The 26,809-nt window shown below is 38.3% G+C and overlaps 1 protein-coding gene across 1 annotated transcript; it reads left to right on the top strand.

Annotated features, from left to right (window-relative positions):
* Window positions 1-151: 151 nt before the first annotated feature.
* On the top strand, window positions 152-23,639 carry LOC140615873 (ankyrin repeat domain-containing protein 26-like). Its single transcript, XM_072795934.1, has 5 exons — window positions 152-269; window positions 9,381-9,683; window positions 10,819-11,033; window positions 22,341-22,383; window positions 23,396-23,639. The coding sequence occupies exons 1-4, from the start codon at window positions 162-164 to the stop codon at window positions 22,363-22,365; spliced, it is 651 nt and encodes a 216-aa protein (XP_072652035.1). The 5' UTR covers window positions 152-161; the 3' UTR covers window positions 22,366-22,383; window positions 23,396-23,639.
* Window positions 23,640-26,809: the final 3,170 nt, after the last annotated feature.

Below are 26,809 nucleotides of genomic sequence, written 5' to 3'. Positions count from 1 at the left end.
AGTTGGTATTCTCTCAAACAATGTGAGATTGGAACAAATGAGATATCATAATTATAGATTTGTTTATATGATAGAACATATTATCTATTTAAATAAGTATTAAATATTTCTTCCTAAAGGTCCTGACTTACTCATTCTATACCTTCTGCAGACTTAAGAACATGATGAGGAGGTTAAGTAAATATGAAAATGGAGAGCCTCCTTTCTGTGGAGATATAAAAACCAGTCAAACGGACATGGATACTCAGATTAATATGCTAAAACAGAAGGTAATTTTTAATTACTTTTGGGACTCTAAAATCATTGGGAAATAAATTCCTCTGTGCTTTGAGCAGTAAAATACAGATTTTTCTATTAATCTTACATACTTGATATATATTTTTGGTATTAACTTTATTGAGATATAATGAACATAAGATGCATATTCAAAGACTACCACAATCGATATTAGAGTGTTTTGTCACCGTAAAAATAAACCCTATGCCCTTTAACTGTCACCTCATGCTAGTTTCCCCCTCCCTATTCTTCTTAGCCATAGGTAGTCACTATTCTACTCTCTGTCTCTATTGATTTGCTGCTGATTTTGGACATGTCATCTCAATGGAATCACCAAATATTTTATCCTTTGTGACTGCCTTCTTTGGTTTAGCATGTTTTTAGATTTATTTTGTGCCATGTGTCAGAACTTTATTATTTTTTTATTTCTCAATACTGTCCCACCGTACGGACAGCCCACATTTTATTTATGTATTTATCATTTGGTGGACGTTTGGGCTGTTACACTTTTTGGCTATTGTTAATAATGCTGTTGTGAATACACATGTACAAGCTTTTGCGTGAACATTTTGTTTCTCTTGGGTATATACTTATAAATGGAATTGTTAGTTCATATTGTTAAAGGACCTTTAACATTTTTGGTTTAAACCTTTTGAGGAACTGCCAGACTATTTTCCAAACTGGCTGCACCATTTTACATTTACGTCACCAGTGTTTGAGGATTCTCATTTTCCCTGATTCTTGTCAATGTTTGTCATTATCTGTTGTTTTTGTTATAGCTATCCTATTGGGTGTAAAATGACATGTTGTAGGGGTATTTTCATTTGCTTCAAATTTTTATTTGAATTCTCGTTAGTTGACATATCATGTAATATTGGTGTCAGGAGTAGAATTTAGTGATTCCTCACTTAAATACCCAGTGCTCATCAGTACAAGTGCCTTCCTTAATACCGATCACTCTTCTAGCCCCCCACCCCCCCCCCCCGCCCACATCGACAGCAACACTTAGTTTATTCTCTATGGTTGAGAGTCTCTTACAGTTTGCTTCTCTTTCTCTCCTTTTTCCCCCCTTCCCCTATGTTCATCTGTTGTTTTGTTTTTGTTTTTTAATCCCACATAGGAGTGAAATCATATGGTATTTGTCTTTCTCTGACTTATTTCACTTAGCATAATACACTTGTTGAGTTCCATCTGTCTTGTGGTTTTAATTTGCATATTTCTTGGAACTGGTGATGTTGAGCATCTCACCTTTATATGTGGTCATTATTCATTTCTATATCTTGCTTAAAGAACTAATCATTTCTTTTATCCATTTTTATATTGGATTGTCTTTTTATTATTTTAAGAGTTCTATCTATATCCTAACTACAGACCCCTTATCAGGGATATGATTTTCAAATATTTTATTCATCACCTTGCCATTTCACTTTTTCTTGATGGTTACATTTGAAGCAAAGAAGTTTTTATTTTTTAAATTTTGATGAAATACTTAATCTGTTTCTGTCTTTTGATGCCATATTTAAGAAACTGTTGCCAAAAGCAATCACAAACATACACACCTGTTTTTTCTGAGTTTTATAATTTTAGTTCTTAATATTTCATGTTAAGTTTGTACATATGTTATGAGGTAGAGGTCTAATTTTTTCACTTTGTGTGTGGATATCCATTTGTCTCAGTACCATTTGTTAAAAAGACTATTCTTATCCTACTTAAGTGTCTTGACACCTTTGTTGAAAATCAATCCACCATAATTTGAGAGTTTATTTTTAGATTCTCAATTCTAATACATTGACCTATATATGTCTATCCTTACGTCACTACCAAATCAAATTTTATGAGAATGCTTTCCTAGTCCTCTTGCAAATTACCACTCATTTATGTAATAATAAAAAGTCCATGTAGTAGTACCTAACTTTACTCCTGTAAAGACTTATACTTTTTGAAGGAGCCTTTTGCCAGCTTATGCCTTGCTGACTACCTGACACAATGAGAAGCCAGGCTCAGAAAGATAGAGTCCCGTTTGTCTCCTCCAGTAATACCAGTAGTTTCTCACTCAGTGCCTCCCGCATCCATTTCCATCAAATCTTGGTTGTAGGATCCACTGTCTACTATTTACTTCATTGTGTTTTATTAACTTGTTATAATGCATAGACCCATCCATAGATTTCACCATCTAGGATATAAAAGATTAATAACTCTGGGCTATCAGCCTTCCTGTTTGTAAGTCTTGCTAATCCATCATCTTAAAATTCACAATTAGATACTCTTTTGACCTGGTTCTTGTGCATACAACACTGGTGCCGATCCCGTTCTTGGCACAGATCCTACATTCTTGGAAAACACAGTTGCCTGTATCCATCTTCTTTTACTGAAATAGAAAGATATGCATAGCTGTACTTTGATAGGTCAATACATAATTAATGGAATAAACATTTCATTACATTATGTCAATACACCTGTAAAATATCCTGTTGCATTTAACTGAATTATCAGGGAAGCCCGGGTGCCTCAGTGGTTTAGCGCTGCCTTCAGCCTGGGGCGTGATCCTGGAGACCCAGGATTGAGTCCCACGTCAGGCTCCTTTCATGGAGCCTGCTTCTCTCACTGCCTGTGTCTCTGCCTCTGTCTCTCTCTGTGTCTCTCATGAATAAATAAATTAAATATTTTTTAAAATAATCAAATTATCAGAGACCAATAGTAGGCGAGCAATTTGAATCACAAAAAAATTTTCAAAGTGAACCTGTATGATATGGAGAAGCATTCTAGTACGATATATAAAGATGAGATAGTCTTACTTACCTCCCCTGAAAAATAAGCTTGCAGTAAGATAAAGGAGAAATTATATTTCAGTGTGCCAAAGGACAATACATTTGTTTCGCTAACGAAAAGATTAGAAATTATTCCATAATGTTCTCCTTATTTCATCACTGATGAAGGGAGAATGAAGATTATTGATTTAAAAGCACTCAGTGCTGCCTCTTTCTTTTAGAATTGCAGTTAATTGAAATCAGATAAAAGGTTCCGTTTTGCTTATTAAACTTTTACTAGTTGTTCAGCTGTTATACTTCAAATCATATGTCTCTCTGCTTGCCAGTCTTTTTTCTCCCCTAACTTGAGGGGAAATTTAAAAGAGGAGTTCTTGCCTAGTTTTAATAATTTGTAATTGAAGGGATTCTTTAGAAAAACGTCTTAGAGAAAGGAAGATGGTGGCAGGGTAGGAGGAGCCTAGACTCACCTCGTCCCACTAATACAACTAGATACCTATCAACTCATCCTACATACCCCAGAAATCTACCTGAATACTGACAGAACAAAGGCCACAACTAAAGAGAGAGAAGAGGCCACTTCGGAGAAAGTCGGAGGTACAGAGACCTAGTTTAGAAGAGAAAGAGATCCTATCTGCAGCAGATGGGAGGGAGTAGTGGTCCCAGGGAAGGGCAGGAGAGAAGAACACCTGGGAATGCACATAGCCACTGGCTTGGAAAAGGAGAGTGGCTGAATTTCCTCAGTTCTTGCAACTACAGGGGGCTTAAAGCCTGGAATTTTAAAGGTTATTCTACCCCAGCTTGGCTGGGGTAGAATCTGTAGGGCACTATGCTTGGAGAGAGGCACACAGCATGGAACCAGCTGGCTGATGCCATTTCCCTCCCCTGGCCCTGAGCACAAACACAGAGCCACCTGTGGGAATCAGTGCCACCTGACACCAGCTGCCTAACTTGCTTACACCAACCACCACCCGTTTGTACTCCAGGGGAACTGCCCTTTTCGATCATGCTTGCCTCAGTTCCAGCACAGCAAGCCCTTCCCCCAGAAGACCAGTACAAACTCCTGCCTGACACCATGTGTCCCGACCAGTTTTGCAGGGTCTCAGTTCCAGTGGAGTGTGACAGGTCTCATTTCGCAAGCTAGTTAAAACCTGCTAGATTCAGGCCAAGTACCAAACACTGCCCGCAGCAGATACTGAGAGCCTATCTCTCAGATGACTGGCCTGAGGGATAGAGGAGCCAGAACCAAGTAGCACAGTGCATGCCGCACACCCTGGAGACCCCCCTGAAGCACCAAGCCCTGGGCACTACGGGACCATTTTCAGTGGTCCATTACTTTCAGGAACAAGTGACATAACTGGCTTTTCTAACCCAGAGAAACTGGCAGAGACCTAGACAAAATGAGAAGACAGAGGAATTTATCTCAAATGAAAGAACAGGATAATGCCACAGGGCCAGAGATCTAAGTGAGAGAAATAGAAGTAACGTGCCTGGTGGAGGATTTAAAGCAGTGACCATAAGGATGTTCAGTGGACTTGAGTAAAGAATGGTGGAAGACATCAGTGAGACCCTTACAACAGAGATAAAAGAGTTAAAAAAGAATCTGAGATGAAGAGTGCAATAAATGAAATTAGATTACAGATCTGGAATATTCTCTAGACTAGATCATATATTAGGCCACAAACAGGCCTTGGGAAGTACAAAAAGATTGAAGTCCTACCATGCACCTTTCCTGACCACAATACTATGAAACTAGTAGTGGACTACAAAAAAAAAAAAAAAAGGTCTGAAAAGACCACAAATACATGGAGGTGAAATAACATCCTACTATCAATGTGTGGGCCAACCAGGAAATAAATGAAGAAATTTCAAAATACATGGAAACAAATGAAAATGAAAACACAATTGTCCAAAACCTTTGAGATGCAGCCAAAGTGATTTTAAGAGGGAAGTATATATAGCAATACAGGCCTACCTCAAGAAGCAAAAAAAAAAAAAAAAAAAAAATCTCAAAACAACCTAACCTTGCACCTAAAGAAGCTAGAAAAAGAACAACAAATGAACCTAAAGCCAGCAGAAGGAAGAAGATAATAAAAATTAGAGGAAAAATAGGGGTCCTGGGTGGCTGAGTTGGTTAACTGGCCAACTCTTGATTTTGGCTAAGGTCACGTTCTCAGGATCCTGGGATTGAGGCCTGCTTCAGCCTCCAACCTCAGTTTACTGGAGGATTCTCTCTCTCCCTTTTCCTTTGCCGCTGCCCCCCTCCGCCCCAATAAATAAATCTTTAAAAAATATTAGAGTGGAAATAAATGATACAGAAACTAAACACAAATAAAAATAGAACAGATCAACAGTAGCTAGTTCTTTGAAAAATTTTAAAAAATTGATAAGGCTCTAGCCATAGTTCTCAAAAAGAAAAGGGAAAGGACCCCAATAAAATCACAAATGACAGAGGAGAATAACCAACACTGCAGAAATCCAAGTAATTAGAATATTATGAAAAATATATGTCAACAAATTGGACAACCTAGAAGAAATGGGTAAGTTCCTAGAAACATATAAATTACCAAAACTGAAGCAGGAAGAAAGTAGAACAGGACGCTAACCAGCCAAGAAATTGAATCACTCATCCAAAAACTTGGAACAAACATAAGTCCAGGACCAGATGGTTTCAGAGGCAAATTCTACCAAGCATTTAAAGAAAGAGTTAGTATGCATTCTTCTCAAACTGTCCCAAAAAACAGAAGAGGAAGGAAAACTTCCAATTTCATTTGATGAGGCCAGCATTACCCTGATACCAAGACCAGATAAAGACACCACAAAGAGAATTACAGGCCAATTTTCTACTGCAAAAATCCTTATCAAAATAGTAGCAAACTGCATCTAACAATACATTAAGAAAATCACCGCCATGATCAAATGGGATTTATTCCTGGGTTACACGGGTGATTCAGTATCTGCCAATCAATCAGTGTGATGCACCCTATTAATAAAAGAAAGGAGAAGAATCATCATCATTTCCATAGATGTAGGAAAAGCATTTGATGAAGTACAATATCCATGCATGATAAAAACCCTCCACAAAGTAGGTTTAAGAGGGAACATACCTCAACATAATAAAGGGAATATATGAAAAAATGCACAGATAATGTCCTCCTAAATGGGGAAAAACCAAGAGAAAAAGTTCATGTCTGGTGGTGTTGATGCTGGCTGTTGCCTAGACTTATCGTTAGGGCAGGCAGCCAAAATGCTTACACTGGCACACCTGGACTCTCTTTGTGGCCTGAGCCTCCTCACAAGAGGAGGGGCTAAATTCTAAGTAAGCAGGCTGAGATACAGAACAGGGCAGAAGCTGTGTTGCCTTTCGTAGCCTAGCCTTGGAATACACATAACATCACATTCACCATATTCTGTTCGTTAGTAGCAAGTCACTAAGGTTAGCCCACAGTCTTTTTGTTTTGTTTTGTTTTAATGGAATACTGGAACACCTATGAACACATGAAGAACGCAATTTTTAGTGTAATTTACCCACCGGCCACAGAGTTCTGTATTCCTTTCACATGAAAAATACACTCACCTCCTCCTAGTACCTCCCACAAATCTGTTATCATGGCATCGGGTTCAGGAGGGAGTCCAAGATCTTGCCATCTTAATCAGGTGCAGGGGGGTAAGGTGCCAGGGTTATGTTGTCTAAATTTTAGTCCCTTGAGTGCAGGTTCTCTCAATAGGAATGAAGACTTGAGAATTAAAGAGAACAGTTCTCTACTATTTAAAACACAACATTCTGGTGACTTGCTAAAGACTCTTCCATTCAGAAAGAAGATGGAAATCAAATTAGTCCATAGCAGGTTTGAAATGCAGCCTGATGCATGCTGTCCGTTTTTCAGTCAGACTTAGTCTGAACCATGGAAATTTTTCTCCATGGCTCTTTGCTCTCTATCTTCTCAGAGCTCTTGGTTCTGTACTTAAAGAAATGACCTGTGTTTGCAGCTGTGTTTTCAGCCTGCTGCTTCCCTGTGGGGACTTCTAAGACCCAAAGGCCTATTTTCAGTCTGTGCTATCTAGGTCTCTTTTAGTCCAAGCTCACAAACAGTGTTTTTGATGCTATAATTTTCTTAACTTCTTGAGTTTTTCTGTGAAAATCAATGGATTGATTTTATGTCAGTAGAAAAGCCACTCTCCCGGGTCTTTTTGAGATAAACTTTTCAACTGGGCTCTCCTGTGAAGCTCATACTCTTAAGATCCTTAAAGAAATTTGAGGCATACCTGAAATCCTTCTGAGGTCTTAAAAGGTTTTATAATCTTGGCTTCATCCATAGGCCATGTTTTCCGGGATTTGCTCTTGACCCAGAATGCATTTCTTTATTTTAGCATTATTTGACAATTCAGCGTATGGAAAGGCTATAAATGTGGAAAAAATATTTGAACCCAGTTGGTCTGGGTCTTTCATACTGCATAGACCTTGTTTAGTTTATCTTTTGTGTCCGTTTTACTTTCAAGTGGTTTGTGGCGCGAGTTCCTTTTCCTCTAGTGTCATTTTCTTCACTTGCCTGGAACCTTTGCTGTCAGCCTCTTCGAGGGCCATCAGGTTTCCATTAACAGTCTGTTGGAAGCCCTTTTGGTTTTCATTCTTACTCTTCCCTACATCCTTTCAGTTTCTACCTACCTCTCGGTTCAAAGGAGGTGCAGGTTTAAATTTCTTAATGGCAGCACCCCAAGTTTAATATCAGTATCTGTGCCAGTTATGTATTGCGGCATAATAAACCACCTCAAAACCTAGTTGCTCAAAACAGCATTTATTTGGTTCACAAGTGTTTAGTTTAGGCAAAGCTGAGTAAGGCCAACTCATTTCTTCATTTGGTGTCAGCTGAGATGACTGGAGGCCGGGGACTAGAATCATCTAAAATCATGTTCATGCAAATGTTTGGCTGTTGAGGCTGGCTTTTGGCAAGGACGTTAGCTGTGTCAGTCTCAGCTGAAATGTCTACATGAAGACACACCAGGTGGCTTGAGCTTCCCCACAGCAGCTAGATTCTAAGGGTTGGTTTCCCTAGAAGAATGTCAATGGAAGCTGTATCACATTCTTTAACCTAGCCTTAAAAATCGCACAGCAGTTCTGCCGAATTCTATTCACTGGAAACCAGTTACTAAGGTCAGCACATTTTAAGGGGAGGGATTATCATGGGAGAAGTGTCAAAGAATTTATAAAACCACCACATCCACTCACCCTGTCTCATCAATCATATCCAGAAGAAAGAAGTTCTTCCCGACTCAGCATCACTGAAACTCTGTCAGGTTTTTTGGTGGTGGTTTTTGGTGCTTAGTATGTCCCCTTGTTTTGTGGGAAGTAACAGAGGATTATAAGATAGTACTATTCAATTAGGTGGGGGGTGTTTGTCCAAAAGTATATGGTTCATCTCACTAAGTTTTTATACTGAGAGGTGTGGTTTCTTAATTCTGAGAATCATTTCTCCTGGGAATGCAATTCAAATTAATGTAAATCATTTGTAATTCAGAAAAAGGCTTGTGGCATTAAAAGCAGTATTTATAGATTCAATAATTAGAGTCTTATTTTTAAAGTCTTCTCTTAGGAAGCATTTATTGGTTCAGACCTACATAAGTCAATATGACATTACTAAAACTTCTTAAAAATTAATGGGAGTATTCATTGGGACACCCGAGTGGCTCAGTGGTTTGAGTATCTGTCTTTGGTTCGGGGCATGATCCTAGGGTCTCGGGATCGAGTCCTTCATCGGGCTCCCTGTGGAGTTTGTCCCTCTGCCTATATCTCTGCCTCTCTCTCTGTGTCTCATGAATAAATAATTTTTAAAAATTATGGTGTGTTAGGATGGGGGAAGGGGCAAGAGACTTCTTTTTTAATATTTTATTTGAATTCAATTTGCCTATATAAGAGACTTTACACTAAGAGGTGACTTACAGTTATTTTATGGAGGAAAGATCTGAAGCAGTCATAGCAAAATAAAAGCATAAAATGAAGTACAAATGTTGTGTGGCAAAGACAATGATAGCAGAGATCTTTTTAAGTAACTCCTAGTGGTTTTAACTTTGTTCTTAATTTTCTAAGTGCTTCAGGGTTCCACATTCTAAGACTCTACTACAAAATAGATTATATTTTATTGCAAATGAATTCATTTTAAAATGGGAGCACCTGGCTGACCCAGTCAGTAGAGCATATTACTCTTGATCTTGGCGTTACGAATTCGAGCCTACGGTTCAGTGCAGAGATTTAAAAATAAAATGTTTTTTAAAATGTTGGTTATTGTTTTGAGTTAAACTAATTTCACTCCATTTCCAAACTGTATTGTTCTATTCATGCAGATTGGTGATCTTAGAGCAAGACTGGAAACTGAATCTTCAAGATGTCTACAGCTGGATGCAAAAAATCAAGTTCTTCAACAGGAGCTATTATCTGTGAAAGCAACAGAGAAGAAATGTGAAAAACTAGAACAGATGAACAAGAAGTTGGAACAAAGAGTAATAAACCTCAGAAGTGTTGCAGAAGTCAATGTGGTAGAACGCAGTCAAGTAGAAAAGTATAAACGGGAGATTAAACAGGAGGTTGACCAGCGAGTAAGACTAATTTTAGAAAAAAGATTAAAAGAAGTCAATCGATTTTTACAGGTAAATTTACTGATCTGTGATATGGTTTCATTTATTTCACTACAAATTACACTTTGGTTATATGCGTTGTGTATGTTTCCTCTGCTTCCTTTACAGCAATCTGTTTGGTAGATTTCTGGAGGCATTCGTTCCTCCCTGTAAAGATTTCAGTTTTCATCATTATTCTCACTTAACTGATCTTTCAGAATGATTCTCAGGAGAGAATCATTTTATTTTTATGACCAGTTTGTATGAAACAGGACTATTTTTTTTTTTTTAAGATTTTATGTATGTATTCAGGAGATACACAGAGAGAGGGAGAGAGAAGCAGAGACACAGGCAGAGGGAGAAGCAGGCTCCATGCAGGGAGCCTGATGTGGGACTTGATCCCGGGACTCCAGGATCACGTCCTGGGCTTATGGCAGTGCTGGCACCCTGGGCCGCAGGCAGGTGTTAAACCGCTGAGCCACCCCGGGATCCCCTGAAACAAGACTATTAAGAGGAAAAGAAAAAAATTGTGATTTAAAACTTTTACCAAATAAATAAATAAATAAATAAATAAAACTTTTACCATGGAGTGTCTGGGTGGCTCAGTTGGTTAAGCAGCAGACTCTTGATCTCAGCTCAGGTCTTGGTCTCAGGTTTGTGAAATCAAGCCCTGCATTGGGCTCCATGTTCCATTCCTGGGTTATTCTTCCTTTTTGAGGATTTCATTTATTTCCTTATTTATTTATTGAGCATGAGCAGGGGGATCGGCACGGGGGGGGGGGGGGGAGAGAGAGACAGAGAATCCGGGGTAGACTCCATACTGGGTGCGACACAGGGCTTGGCCTCAGGACCCCTGACTGAGAACATGCTCTGAGCAGAAATCAAGAAACGGGTTATTCTCAAGTTGTATTATGCACTTTTTAAATTTTTTAATTGATTCTCTTGTTCTTTGAAGTATCAGATTGCATGAGTACTAATATAAGAATGATTAAACTTTATCATTCAGATTTAATTCAGGTGACATTGATGATAAATATTTTACACTTCAGCTTTTTTTTTCACATTTAAAATTGCTCTCTGAATCATTGACTCCCAACTAAAGGAAAGAAATATACTATAATTACTCAAGTTTTAGCTGTTTTAAAACTGTGCTTTTAATTTTCTTTAGACACAAGCAGCATATCAAGAAAAGTTAGAACAGTTTAGAGAAAGTCATCATGCTTCAATAAAAAGTCAAATGGCACTCAGAATTGAAGAGCTGGAATCTGAACTTCGATCCAAAGTAACAAATTCTCAGGAACTTGAAACTGAATTGGAAAAGTACAGGAAACTCTACTTACAAGAATCAAAAATGCGAATGTCATTGACAGAAGAACTAAGCAAGTAAGTTAAAACAGAATCAATGAAAATAGATTTAGCTTATCAATTTGCCTCTAAAGCATAATTTTTATGGAGATGGTTTCATGAGATGAGTAGGAAGTGAAAGCCAACTGGACAGTATAGTTTTGGAAAATAACGTTTGTAAATAAACTTACCATTTTATGTTCATCCAGGATAGTTTGCCTCTCTCCTCCTTTTTCTTTTTTTCTTTTTTTTTTCTGGTTTTATATGACTTTATTTTTCCCGTTAATATTTTCAGTTACTCTATCTTGTTGTCTTTACAAACTAATTGTTTAAAACTTTATAATTTAGACAGCGTATTATTTTTTAAAAGTTGATGATATATTTTATTTAACACAACGCATCAAAAAATATCCTTTCAACTTGTGATCAATATAAAATTATTACTGAGATATTTCAGATTTTTTTTCATTTGAAGTCTTAGAAATCCAGCATGTATTTTACAATTATGGTGTATTTCAATTAGAACACTAAATTTTCATTGGGAATACATATCTATATTTAAACTTCATAAAATTTATAGTGGAAAAAGCAGATTCACATACCTGCATGTTTCCAACCCTACTTAAACGTTTGTTTTTTTTTAATTTTTTTATTGGAGTTCAATTTGCCAACATTTAGCATAACACCCAGTGCTCATCCCGCCAAGTGCCCCCCTCAGTGCCCATCACCCAGTCACCCCAACCCCCCGCCCACCTCCCCTTCCACTACCCCTTGTTCGTTTCCCAGAGTTAGGTGTCTCTCATGTTTTGTCACCCTCACTGGTATTTTCACTTATTTTCTCTCCTTTCCCTTTATTCCCTTTCACTAATTTTTATATTCCCCAAATGAATGAGACCACATAATGTTTTTGTCCTTCTCCGATTGACACGTTTCACTCAGCATAATACCCTCCAGTTCCATCCACGTTGAAGCAAATGGTGGGTATTTGTCGTTTCTAATGGCTGAGTAATATTCCATTGTATACATAAACCACATCTTCTCTATCCAGTCATCTTTCATTGGACACCGAGGCTCCTTCCACAGTTTGGCTACTGTGGACATTGCTGCTATACACTTCGAGGTGCAGGTGTCCTGGCGTTTCACTGCATCTGTATCTTTGGGGTAAATCCCCAGTAGTGCAATTGCTGGGTCGTAGGGCAGATCTATTTTTAACTCTTTGAGGAACCTCCACGCAGTTTTCCAGAGTGCATGCCACAATTTCTGCTGAAAAACCCACTGATATCCCTGTAGTGGTTCGCTTTTATGTAACTAATTGCTTTTCTTTTCTTTTTTTTTCTGCTTTTAAGATTCTCCTTTTCTCTTTAATTTTTGACTTGTTATTATGTGTCTTGGTGTGAAACTCTTTGGGTTCTTTTCATTTGGGACTGTCAATGCTTCCTGAGCCTGGAAGTCTGTTTTCTTCCCCAGGTTAGGGAAGTTTTTAGGTATTCTTTCTTCAAATAAGTTCTTCGCCCTTTTCTCTCTTCTTTTTCTGAGACCTCTCTAATGTGAGTTTTATTACACTTGATGCTGTTCCAGAGGTCCCTTTATCTTAATTTTTCAAATTCTTCTTTTTGCTTTTCAGATTGGATGATTTTTACTACCCTGTCTTGCAGATTGCTGATCTGTTCTTCACATCTTTTAATCTGCTGTCGATTGTGTCTGGTGTATTTGTCATTTCAGTTATTGTATTCTTCAGCCCTAATTGGTTCTTTTATATATTTTCTCTTTGTTGAAGTTCTCACTGAATCTGTCCATTCTTCCAAGTTTGCTGAGCATCTCTGTGACCATTACTTTGAACTCTGTATCAGGTAGACTCCTCATCTCTGTTTCATTTCGTTCTTTTTCTGAGGTTTTGTCTCGTGGCCTTGTTCTTTCATTTGGAACATACTCCTCTGTGTCCTCGTTTTGTCTGACTTTCTCTGCTTGTTTCTAAAACTGTTCTTTCCAACTTTTCTCTCTTCAAAATATGTTGCTTTGAACAATGAATGTTAGTTATAAAGTCAAGCAAGAAGAAACATTTTTTGAAATATTGTCTGGTCATTTCTCTCATTGGAGCTGTGGTGGGGTAGGTGGCAGATGACAGTGTTCTTCTTTTTCTGAGTTCAGAGCACAGGAGTCAGGCAGATGGAGATAAAAACTTAGTAGCTTTGTTACTAATACATGCTAACGGATTGGAGGATGTGGTTTGGGTGGGTATGTAGCCACAGTGAGCTTCCCAATTCTTTATCCCAAATTAGGCACTTAGGCACTTCCCCAACACAGTAGTAAGTGGAGGAAACAAATGTTTGATGCCCATCCCGCGAAGATGAGAGCAGACCTGAATTCATGTTACCATAAGCAAGCACATCTTTTCAAAAAAGAGATTTGGAATCTCATAAGCACTGCCTAGTGCCTTCTCCCCAATTCGCTCATTAGGTAAATCTCCCTTCCTGCTGTGAGGAAGGTAGAGATAAGTCCACGCGTGGGTAATGATGGTTTACCTCTAATTTCTGACTGGATTTAAATTAAAGTTAGTCATGTCTTTTGTACATACCAACTCTCATAATGATGAGAGGTTGGACAGAGCATACTAGGTGGTAAAGAGAAATCTGTTTTGTGTTTAATAATCCACAACATAGATAACTCATCTGTTGATTGACTTTGGTAAACCAAGTTTTATCTGGAGGAAAAGAATAATTCTTTCCAGGAAGAGTTTCCTCCATTTCAGCCTCTTTGGTTCAACTAAAGATTTTCTCCTTCAAGTTCCGTGTCTTGTGGTTTAAAAAATGTGTGCTTATAAATGCAGTCTATTTAAACTGTTCCTAATAGGAGTTAAGATCATTTCCATTGCTGTGTTTTTATTCATAAAACTTTAAAATTTATCATTTTAAATTATAATTTAAAATTTATAATTTAAATTAGACTTCAGACTTTAGACTTTAAAACTTATAATTTAATTAGAAAGCTGTTTTGTGCCTCATGCCTAGACATTATTGAGCCACATGACAAACTTTTAGGTGTTCATTTTCAGTCGGTTATAGTTAAAAATGTAGGTATTTTTCCTGAAGATGATGAAGTAACTGGCATAAAAACCCTCGGCTCAGGAGGACCTAAAGCACATTCCTGGCCTGCAACTCTTTGGTCTTTTGACCTGAGGCAAACTGCAATCTTTCTGAGGCCTTCTTGTCTCTTATGTAAAATTAGGGACTTTGACTGAATTAGTGACTTTGATAACTTTGGGGAAAAATTTTTTTCAAAGAATAGAACTTAATTTGCTATTTGTTTTGTTTTGTTTTGGGTTTTTTGTTTTTGTTTTTGTTTTGTTTTGTTTGCATTAAACTGTATTATACAAAACAGAGACAAGTGGAGCTGTGTAGCTAAAAGAGAGATGAGACTACAGCTGTAGACTTTTGTCCCTCAATCCTACAGTATCCCCAATGGATTAGATTAGATTTCTATGATTGGTAGTTCGGAAACAAACTGTTATGAGAAAACCCTTTGAATTAAAATTTGCTGATACGTTGTTTTTGTGTGTATAATTTTCTTACCCTCCTATGTTTTTGATAAATGGAAAAGTATAAATAAAATTGCAAATATGTTCTCTTTATTAATGGATTTCAAGCTATTTCTACCATCTAACTCAGTTCTCACCTCGAAATAAACCAGGGTCACAGAAGCAAGTATTTAGGAAAAGAGCTTTTGGGGAAAAGATAATTACATTACGTTGATCGTTCCTTAAGGAAATGAAGGCAGGCACTTGAGTGACTGAGCCACCTAGGCACCACTTAGTACCTTATTTAGACCCTATTTTGGGAATTCAATGAGAGGATACCTTTTAAAAGAAAAGTCTAAGTAAGAGCATTCTAGATGGGAATATTTGCAATACACATTTGATCCTTGACCAACATGGAATTGAAGCTGCAGGTCTAGCTAGCCTACACATGGACTTTCTTGGCTGTTGGGTTGTACTGTATTTTCTCTTATGTTTTTCTCAATAACCTTTTTTTCCTCTAGCTTACTTTATTTTAAGAATATATAATACATGTAATGTACATGGACTGTGTTATTGGTAAGGCTTCCCATCACCAGTAGGCTATTAGTAATTAAATTTTGGGAGAATCAGAAATTATACAGAGTTTTGACTGCACGGGGGTAAGCGCACCTAACCACTGTATTGCTCAAAGGTCAACTGTAGTTTGAAATATTCCCAAATATTTCATAATTAAGTAGATAACTAGGTAAGTCAGGTGTTTGAAAAATTAGTCCTAATTCATAGAAAGGAAACAAAGTTACAGTTAAAATTTCTTGTTTCTAATTCTAGAAACTTATCAATGAGAAACTAAGTTGGAAAACCGGTGCTAGCTTCTATTTTTTCCTTTCCTCAAACAGATTTTCTGAAATCTCTGTATTCACATGAAAAGAAGTATATCAGTCTTCATATAGATAACAAAATAGTTTTACTCAATATTGCCAGCAGAATTTCCACATGACTTTATGTAGTCCCACTTTCTATGTTTTATGTATTTAAGAGTCTGTGCTGACAAGTAGAGCATAAAGCATATACCTTAAGATTCTGTTTTTCTGAAAGTGCAAAAGTGGAAAGCTCATTCTGAAGAATAATTAAAGAGCTGATTAAACTCTCATAAAGGGCACTTTTTCTGAAAATCACAAAGTATTACTTGAAGTGTAAAATGACTCTTGTTTGCACTTTTTGTAACAAGATCAAACAGGATCCTTCAGAAGTTCTGTATATTCTTTTATTTGACATTCCTAGTTCCATTGGTTTCTTTACTATTTTTTATTTAAATTCAGTTAATTAGCTTATAATGTTATTCTTAGTTTCAGAGGTAGAGATTCATCAGTCTTATATAATACCCAGTGCTCATTCCATCAGGTGCCTTCCTTAATGCCCATCACCCACTTACCCCACCCACCCTTCACCTACAGCAACCCACGATTTGTTTCCCATGATTAAGAGTATCTTATGATTTCTTTCCCTCTCTGATTTCATCCTGTTTTATTTTTCCTTTCCTTCCCCTATGCTACTCTGTTTTCTTAAATACCACATATGAGTGAAATCATATGATAATTGTCATTTTCCCATGGACTCAATCTGTTTACCATCAACCCCTCTAGTTGCATCACATCATTGCAAATGGCAAGATTTCATTTTTCTTTTTTAAAGATTTTACTTATTTATTTACAAGACACACACACACGCAAAGACAGAGGCAAGAGGGAAGAGGAAAGGCTCAATGCAGAGAGCCCAATGTGGGACTCGATCCTGGGATTCCGGGAGCCTGCTTCTCCCTCTACCTGTGTCTCTGCCTCTGTGTGTGTGTGTGTGTGTGTGTGTGTGTGTGTGTGTGTGTTTCTAATGAATAAATAAATTAAAACTCTTTTTAAAAAAAAAAAGAGAAGAAAAGAAGTTGGTAGTATTTTGATAGAGATTGCATTGAATGTAGAGATTGCTCGAGCTAGCATAGACATTTTAACAATATTTGTTCTTCAACCACAAACATGGAATGATGTCAGTTCTTTATGTCTTTCTCAATTTCTTTCCAGAATGTCCTATCGTCTGCAGATCCCTTGTCTCTTTGCATAGGTTTATTCCGAGGTATCTTATGGAGTTTGGTGCAACGGTACATGGAATGGACTCCTCAGTTTCTCTTTCTTCCGTCTCATTGTTAGTGTATAGAAATGCAACTGATTACTGTGCATGGATTTCATATCCTGCTGCTTTGCGCAATTCCTCTATGAGTCCTAGCAATGTTGGGGTGGAGTCTTTGGGGTTTTCCACATACGATATCATGTCCTCTGCGAAAAGTGAGGGTTTGGCTTCTTTCTTGATTCAGATGGCTTTTTATTTCTTTTTGTTGTCTAATTGCTGAGGCTATGTCGAACAACACGGGTGAGAGTGGACCTCCCTGTCGTGTTCCTGACCTTAGCGGCAAAGCTCTCAGTTTTTCCCCATTAAGAATGAGACTGGGTGTGGGCTTATCATAGATGGCTTTTATGATTTTGAGATGTGTTCCCTTCCTCCCTGCACTGCGAAGGGTATTGACCAAGAAAGGATGCTGCGCTTTGTCAAGTGCTTTTTCTGCCATCTGCTAAGAGGATCCTGTGGTTCTTGTCCTTTCTTTGATTACTGTAGTGTATCACATTGATTCATCTGCAGATGTTGAATGACCCTCACAGCCCAGGCATAAATCCCACTTGGACATGGTGAATAATCCTTTAATGTATTGTTGAATCCTCCCAGCTAGGGTCTTGGTGAGAATTTTGGCATCCATGTTCATCAGGGATATTGGACTGTAATTCTCCTTTTGGGTGGGGTCTTGGTCTGGTTTGGGGATCAGGGTAATGCTGGCCTCACAGAGAAAGTTGGAAAGTTTCCCTTCCATTTCTATTGCTTATAAACTGCTTCAGAAGAATAGGTGAATTCTTCCTGGAATGTGTGGTGGAGTTCTCCTGGGAAGCCACCCGGTCCTGGACTCTTGTTTGTTGGCAGATTTTTGATGACTGCTTCCATTTCCTTGCTGGTTATGGGTCTGTTCAAGTTTTCTGTGTCTTCCCGTTTCAGTTTTGATAGGAAGGGATCCATTTCTTCCAGATTGCCTAGTTTGTTGGCATGTAGTTGTTCAGAATGTGTTCTTATAGTTGTTTGTATTTCTCTGGTGCTGGTCGTGATCTGTCTTCTTTCATTCACGATCTTATTTCTTTGGGTCCGTTCTCTTCTTGAAAAGTCTGGCCAGCGGTTTATCGATCTCATTAATTCTGTCAGAGAACCAGCTCCTGATTTCATTGATCTGTTCTACTGTTCCTTTGGTTTCTATTTCATTGATTTCTGCTCTGATCTTTAGGAATTCTCTTCTCCTGCTGGTTTTAGGCTTTAATCTTCTGTTCTTTTCCAGCTCCTTTAGGTGTAGGGTTAGGTTGTGTACTTAGGACCTTTCTCGTTTCTTGAGAAAGGCTTGTATTGCTATATACTTCCCTCTTCCCATATATATACTTCGATGACCTTTGCTGCATCCCAGATGTTTTGAGCAGTTGTGTTTCCGTTTTCGTTTGTTTCTATGAGGTTTTTAAGATTGTGCTTTAATTCCCTGGTTTGATTCTTTAACCTCCGTGTATTTGAATTCTTTCCAAATTTCCTCTTGTGATCAAGTTCCAGTTTCAAAGCATTGTGGTCTGAAAGTATGCAGGGAATGATCCCAATCTTTTGGTATCAGTTGAGACCTCACTTATGACCCAGTACGTGATCTAGTGTGGAACATGTTCCATGTGCACCCGAGAAGAATGTGTATTCTGTTGTCGTAGGATGGAATGCTCTGAAGATATCTGTGAAGTCCATTTTGTGCAGTGTGTCATTCAAAGCCCTTGTGCCCTCGTGGATCTTCTGCTTAGAGGATCTGGCCGTTACAGTTATGGTTGGTGTGTTAAAGTGCCTACTATTATTGTATGACTATCAATGTGTTCCTTTAATTTTGTTATTAATTGGTTTATAAGGTGGCCTGTGTGGCTCAGTCGGTTAAGCCCTTGCCTTCGGTCAGGTCATGATCTCAGGGTCCTGGGATCAAGCCCTGATCAGGCTCCCTTTTCAGTGGGGAATCTGCTGCTCCCTCTCCTGCTTCCCCTGCTTCTGTTCTCTCTCTCTGTCAAATAAATAAATAAATGAAATCTTTTTTTTTTTAATTTTTTTTAATTTATTTGTGATAGTCACAGAGAGAGAGAGAGAGAGAGAATGAGAGAGGCAGAGGGAGAAGCAGGCTTTATGCACCGGGAGCCCGACGTGGGACTCAATCCCAGGTCTCCAGGATCGCGCCCTGGGCCAAAGGCAGGCGCCAAACCGCTGCGCCACCCAGGGATCCCCAAATAAATGAAATCTTAACAAAAAATTGGTTTATGTAGTTGGCTGCTCCCACTTTAGAGGCATTAAAGCTTATAATTGTTCAATTTTCTCTTTGGATAGACCCTTTAATTATGGCATAGTATGTTTCTTCATCTCTTAATGCAGTCTTTGGTTTAAAATCCAACTTGTCTGATATCAAGATTGCCACTCCAGTTTTTTTTAATGTCCTTTAATATGATAAATGGTTTTCCACCCCCTCACCTTCAATCTGGAGTTGTCTTTGTGTCTAAAATCAATCTCTTGCAGGTAGCATATCGATGGATCTTGCTTTTTTTTTTTTTTTTTCCTTTTTTTTTTTGTAATCCACTGTGATACCCTGCGTGTTTTGATTGGGGCATTTGGCTTGTTTACATTCAGAGTAACGATTGAATGATATGAAGGTAGTGCCATTGTATTACGTGTAAAGTCCGTGTTTGGGTGTACTGTGTCTGTTCCTTTCTGGTCTGTGTTACTTTTGGGCTCTCTGTTTGCTTAAAGGTTCCCCTTTACCACTTCCTGCAGGGCTGGTTTAGTGATCACAAATTCTTTTAGTTTCTGTTTGTCCTGGAAGCTTTTTATCTCCCCTTCTATTTTGAATGAGAGCCTTGCTGGATAAAATTCTTGGCTGTAGATTCTTCTCATTGAGCACCCTGAGTATATCATGCCAGCTCTCTCTGGCCTGCTCGGTCTCTTTGGATAGATCTGCTGCCAGTCGAGTATTTCTCTCCTTCTTGGTTCAGGGCCTCTTGTTCCAAGCTGCTTTCAGGATTTTCTCTTTGTGTCTGAAATTTGCAAGCTTTGCTATTCTATGTTGAGATATTGACCTGTTTCTTATTGATTTTGAGGAAGGTTCTCTGTGCCTCCTGGCACTTGAGTGCCTGTTTCTTTCCCCAGATGAGGGAAGGTCTCTGCTATAATTTGCTCAAATATGCCTTCTGCCCCCTCCTTCCCCTCTTCCTCTGGGATCCCCATTATTCTAACATTGTTTTGCTGTGTGGTACGACTCATCTCTCAAATCCTCCTGTCATAGTCCAGTGGTTGTTTTTCTCGCTTTTCCTCAGCTTCTTTATTCTCCATCGTTTTGTCTTCTATATCACTACTTGTCTGTTATGCCCCATTTATCCTAGCAGTTAGAACCTTCAATTTTTATTGCATCTCACTAAGATTAGCCTTTTTTAGCTCAACTTGATTAGATATCAGTTGTTTTGTTTCTCCAGAAAGGCATTCTCTCGTGTCCTCTGTGTGTTTTTTAAGCCCAGCTGTTATCTTGATGGTCATTATTCTGAACTCTCGCTCCAGCCTCTTACTTATATCCATGCTGATTAGGTTCCAGGCAGTCAGCACTACCTCTCGTTCTCTTTGTGGCGGTGAGTTTTTCCATCTTGTCATTCTGTCCAGAGAAGAAGAGATGAGTGAGAGAACAGAATAGAAAAATATCGAGAATGACCCCAGAGAAATATATGCTAAACAAATCAGAAGAGACCCGAAACCAAAAAAGGTTTAAAAAGGTGATAATAGAATTAGAGAGCTGAGCAGAGCAGTACACTGGATCCTATGTGTATTTTGGTCTGTTTGATAGGAAATTGCATCTCCAAATCGTTAAGAGGAAACCTCGTATATACACAAAAATAAAATTAAATACAACGAAAGGCTAGAATATAAGTGTAAAAATGGAAATTAAAAGTCAAAATATAAAAAGGATACTATCAGGCAGTTGAACAGAACCGAGCAATATACCATATCCTATGTATATTTTGGTCTCTTTGTTATAAGAAATTACATCCCAAAATTGTAAAGAATGAAAAGCTTCATTACATCCAAAAATAAAATTAAATGCAATGAAAGGATAGAATTTAACTGTAAATATGAAAATTAAGATAGATTTTAAAAATAATATAATCAGACAAATGAAGAGAATAGAGCAGTATAGTAGATTCTGGTTGTATTTTAGTCTATTTCTTAGAAGGAACTACTTCCCGAAATGGTACAGAGAGAAAAACTTCCGTGTATACAAGAATACTACTAAATGCAGTAAAAGGATTGAATGTAAGTGTAAAAAGGTAAATTGTAAAAGAGTTGATAAACGAAGAAATTGGTTGAAAAGGAAAAAGAAAATTAAAATAGAAAGACTAAGGAGTCATGAGAAATAGCCATGAATTCTATATACTGTTTGCCCCTAGCACTGGAGTTCTGCAGCTCACTATGATGAGTAAAGCTGGGGGAGAGGCCTGTTGGGAGGATTCTTAGGTGTCTTTGCTGAGGGTGGGATTGCACCACCCTTGCCGGGGGCCAGGCCAGGTAAGCAGCTCCAGATCGCTCTCTGTGGCTTTTGTTCCCTGACGGCTTTCTGGGCAGCTTTAGAGGATGAGAATGAAAATGATGGCCTCCTAATCTCCAGCCCTGGAATTGAAAGATCTCACTCCCTACTGTGTCTCCCTGGTTTCTGTCTTTACTCTGTATTCACCCAGCCTGTGACCAAGCATTTTTATCTCAACCACACGACCCCCTTTCGGTTTTCCAAACTTTGCAGACCCCTGTAGCCCCCATTCACGCTGCGCCTCCAGGGGGAAGGAGGAGGTCTTGCCCAGTTTTGCCACTTGCTGGACCCCTGCTTGGAGAGTGGTCACCTGACTGATCCTCGGTTTGGGGTTTATGGCAACACAGAGCTGAATGCCCACTCCTGGGCTCACTGATTGCAACTGGCTTCCCTGCTCAAATGCCTTGGCAACTGCCATACTCAGGCGCCCCCAATCTTTCTGTGACCCCCAGGGATCCTGAGACCACACTGTCCATCCCACCTAGGATACTGCCACCCACCCCCTCCCCCCGTTGCCACCTGAGCACCTTTCAGACAGGGATGTCCTCACTGAAACAGACTTCTTAAAAGTTCTGGTTGTGCACTCTGCTGCTATATCACTTTCCAGGACTTGCCTTCTGGCTTCCAGAGGCTCCCTGCCCCCATGGTTTATCTTCTGATATATGCCTGGGATTCATTTCTCCACACCTCCTCCCTTGCAGAAAGTGGTCACTGTTCTGTTTGTAGAATTGCAACAATTCTTTTCTTGGCTCTCTGAGTTCACAGGTGTTCAGATGAGTTGATAGCTATGTAGCTGAATTCCAGACACCAGACAAAACTAGGGTCTCCTACTCCTCCACCATCGTCCTCTTCTTCCAGAAATTCTGTATCTTCAATCGATCAATATTAATTGTACTTTTTATTAGACTCCTGAACAGCAATATAGGTTTCTTCTCAGTTATCCAGATTTAACTAAGTAGGGATTTATTTATGTGATTATCTTTCTATTTAAGCAATCCGTAACTTTTACTCTCTAAAAGTATCATTTTCAGACCATGTTTCATAAGCAAAATAAAATTCCTACAATAATATCTCTTGTTTAACTTGAACATTATAAGTAACGTTTGATTTATTTCAGATGCAGGAGTTGGAAGAAAATATAACTAGAGAACTAAAAGAAGGTATGTTGCCAAATGTATGAATTTAGATGGTCATTAATTTCCGAAATAAACCACAAATAGTAACTGGCATCCCTTCCCCTTGTTAAAATTTTGTCTAGATATATCTAATAAAAATGTAAAACATAAACATAATGAATAACAGACTTATTCCTCATTTGGTCATCGTGTTTCATACCTTTTTTAAAAATCTGCTTTTTGTGCGCCTGTTACCACTTTTCACTAGTGCCATCGCTATTCAACTGTCAATCTGAAAATGTGGGCGTTCTCAAATTCTTGTTTCTGCTAGTGGTAGGAGACCAAAAAGACCAGACTTGTCTTAGTAATACTTAATTAAGCAATTATATAGTTCATATAGCTGTCCCTTGACAGGTGACATTTCAACCTCCAGCCACTGGTTTTGCCATTGGGTAAAATTCCAGGTTCCTTAGCGTGGAATACAAACAGCCAAATCAATTTGATTCTTGCCACGTTGTTGACGTGGCAAGTTAGTAAACTTCTCTGTCGCTATTACCCTACTCTGCTGCTTTGCAGAGAGTAATCTTTCAAGTATCAGCCTACCTATTCCCTCCACCGAAAAGCAGACAATATTGATAGAAAACCAGGATGTCCCTTCTGTGTGTTCTTAGAGTGTCTTGTTTTATTTATTTATTTATTTTTTTTTTTTTTGAGTGTCTTGTTTTAAATCTGTCGTGGTATATTTGACTCTAGAAATTGCCTGTTTGATTTTTCAGTTGATAGCATATGATTGTTCAGGGGTGGACTGTGCCATCAGCTTGCAATCTCATCTTGTAATGAGAAAACCAGAAGCTCTAGTATTTATCCACAGTAGTAATTAATTCAATGGGCAATCGTGAGCAAACTTGATTTAATAGTAAACTTGTATTTTATATTGTAGTTATATGTAGATATTTTTCATTCTTAACACTCAGAAGATTCCAACTTTTTTTACTAACTTCTAGTTAACTATAAAGTATTTCAGATAAAGACTATTGTTATTCTTTCTCTTTTTCAGCTGCTCGTGAATTAGAATCAGGATTCTGTAGATCCTCTCCTTTAGGACCTACTGATGAATCAAATGTAAATCAAGATCTAGTACTGCAAGCATGACGAGAATATGTAGAGATTTTGAATAAAAAGTATATGATCTGAAAGATACATAGTAAAAGTTTATCACCTAGATGTTTAATAAAACATTTTAATTGTTTCCCAGTAAATGTCTGTTGCACAAAAAATCTTTATTAAAGGAAATTTTGCTATATCGTGTGTAATGAAAGTTTATATACTATTTTAAGCTATGTTTCTTGGCGTCTGATGAACTTTTAAGCAGTGGAAACTAGCATGCTTCAGTCTGCCCAAGTACCAGCCTTTTAAACAGCATCCAAACAACCAAGTTGTCAATATTTCAGTGGTGTTAACTGATAGCTTTTTTTGTATTTTAGTTTCTATTACTGGACCTATGGATTTAGACAGACATCATTTTGATATACTGCTGCTAAGGCTATCTACCAGTGGTACATGTAATACAATTTTTATAGTGCCATAAAACCCGTGTATAATTTTAATTTTAAATACTTATTCATAGCTCTTTCCTCATGGTGAAATAAGATTTGCCTAAGGCTTTTTACCTTTTCTGTTTATTTTTTTATTTACTTTTTGAGAACAGTCTTAAAATTAGAGAAAAGTAAAAATAAAGAAAAAGAACTTTCCCCCCCAGGACTTTGGAAGTAAATTGTTAAATTATGCCCAATTCCTGTAGCATTTTTATCCTGCAAGTCAGTACATTCCACATAGCTACCGTACAACCCTGCCAGTCAGAAAATCAACACACTAATGCAATTGACCCTTGAATACTGTGGAGCTTAGGGGCACTGATACTCTGTAGTGAAAATCTGTGAACCTTTGACTCCCCCAGGCACTTAACTACTAATAATCTGATGTTGACCAGAATATTTATTGTACCAAAACAGTCAGTTAACCTATGTTTTGTGTGTTACATGTATTCCATACTATATTCTCCCTACAAAGTAAGCTAGAGAAAAGAAAATTACGAAAAATCAGAAGGAAGAGAAAATACATTTACAGTACTGTATTTTTTAAAATCGACATATAAGTACACCCAAACTATGTTAAGTGTACATTCTTTTTTTTTTTTCATTTAAATTCAATTTGCCAACATTTACAAGGGTCATCGGTTTCAGATAAAGTTTTCAATAATTCATCAGTTGTGTATAGCACCCAGCGTTCATCATGTCACATGCCCTCCTCCTTCATGACCATCACTGAGTTAGCTCATCCCCCCATTCACTTCCCTTTCAGCAACCTTTAGTATGTTTTCCAGAGTTGAGTCTCTCATGGTTTGTCTTCCTCTCTGATTTTTCCCCATTCAGTTTCCCCTCCTTGCAATATTTCTTATATTCCACCTATGAGGGAGAGCATATGATCATTGTCTTTCTCCAATTGACTTGTTTCACTCAGCCTGATACCCTCTAGTTCCATCCACATTGATGTAAGTGGTAGGTATTCATCCCTTCTGATGTCTGAGTAATATTCCATTTTGTAAGTATACCACATCTTTTTCTTAAAAGAATTCTTCATCTATTTACTCATGAGACAGAGAGAGAGAGAAAGGCAGAGACACAGGCAGGGGGAGAAGCAGACTCCATGCAGGGAGCTGGACATGGGACTCTTCCCGGATCCCAGGATCATGCCCTGAGCCAAAGGCAGATGCTCAACTGCTGAGCCACCCAGGCATCCCATACCACATCTTTATCCATCCCTCTGTTGAAGGACATCTTGGCTCCTTCTACAGAATGGCTATTGTGGACATTACTACTATAAACATTGGGGTGCAGGTGCCCCTTCGTTTCACTACATTTGTATCTTTGGGATAAATACCCAGTTGTGCAATTGCTATATCAACTATACCCTCTGTCATTTAAACCTCATATTCTTTTAAAGCTTTGACAGTTGTCTGTAGTATCCTTTATAGCTAAAAGGAAGTATCCTTTATAATAAAAGGAAGTATCCTAGTATACTATAAAAGGATATCCTAGTATCCTTTATAATAAAAGGAAGATTTTATTTATTAGAGATGCAGAGAGAGAGAGAGAGAGAGAGAGAGAGGCAGAGACAGAGGGAGAAGCAGGCTCCATACTGGGAACCTGATGTGGGACTCGTTTCTTGGTCCCCAGGATCACGCCCTGGGCCAAAGGCAGGGCTAAACCACTGAGCCACCTGGGCTGCCCTAGAATGTCTTTCAGTGTGGGTTTTTCTTATATTTCCTTATGATCAAATTCAGATCATATATTTTAGCAAGAGCACAACTGAACTGGTCCTCTTCTATTGCATCATATCATGTGACCTACAATGTTCATTTGTCCCATTGTTGGTGGTGTTGATTGCTGGAGTAGTATCTTCAGTTTTCTCCTCCAGAATGTTAACTTTGTACTTTACAATTAATTAGCATTTTATGGGGAAGTATTTTGAGGCATCTAAATACCTCCTTTCTGAGACACCCTGTGCCAGGCCACTTCTGCAGATGATGTGCCACACTCACAGGCTCTGAAAAACCCATGCTGGTCTATTCTTTCCCTGTGTGGATGCCTCCTGACCCTGTGAAGTCTGTGATACTTCATTCGAAGTTACTCACCTTTCAGGGATGCTGTGTCTTGAGCTCTTAACACTGTGCAGGGTGACACTCCTACATTTATACTTTCCCCATTCTATGCCAGGCTCCAACACCTCACTCTGGGACACCACTGTTCCCTGTTTCTGTTTCTATGCTTTTGAACTGAAATCTTTGGGAAGAGAAAGAATAAAGGGGAAAGGGCTCCATGGGTCTTTTATAATCAACTTACCAAGCTTTACAACACAAAGATTTGGATTGGAATTGCATTGAATCTATAAATAGTTTGTAGGGAAGAAACATAACACTGAGTTTTCCAAACGATATTTTAATTGATTAACTCAGTATTTTAAAAAATTTCCTATAAAGGTCCTGCAAGATATATATTAGATTGATTTCCAGTTATTTGATACTTTTGATCTATTTTAAATGTTATTTTTAAAAATCAATTTCATTTCCTGTTTATAGCTTATAGAAATAAAATTATTTTGCATATTGAGCTTAGCATCAGCTATCTTGATAAACCGTCTTACTGTTTCTCATAGTTCTGGAGTCTGGGAAGTCCAAAGTCAAGGCACTGGCAGATTCAGTGTCCAGTTAGGGCCTGGTTCATGAGTGCCTATCTTCCTCCTGTGTCTTCATAAGGCACAGGGCCAAGGGAGCTCCCTCCAGCCTCCTTTATAAGGGCACTAATCTCAATCATGAGAGCTCCACCTTCATGACTTAATCACTTACCAAGGCCACCACCTCCAAATAGTATCACATTGAACACTAAGACTTAAGTCATGAGTGTGGAGGCCA

This window comes from Canis lupus, chromosome 24 (assembly GCF_048164855.1).
Source record: "Canis lupus baileyi chromosome 24, mCanLup2.hap1, whole genome shotgun sequence".
NCBI classification, from domain to species: domain Eukaryota; kingdom Metazoa; phylum Chordata; class Mammalia; order Carnivora; family Canidae; genus Canis; species Canis lupus.
Note: the sequence above shows the minus strand (reverse complement) of the source record. Positions and strands in the feature narration are given on the sequence as shown.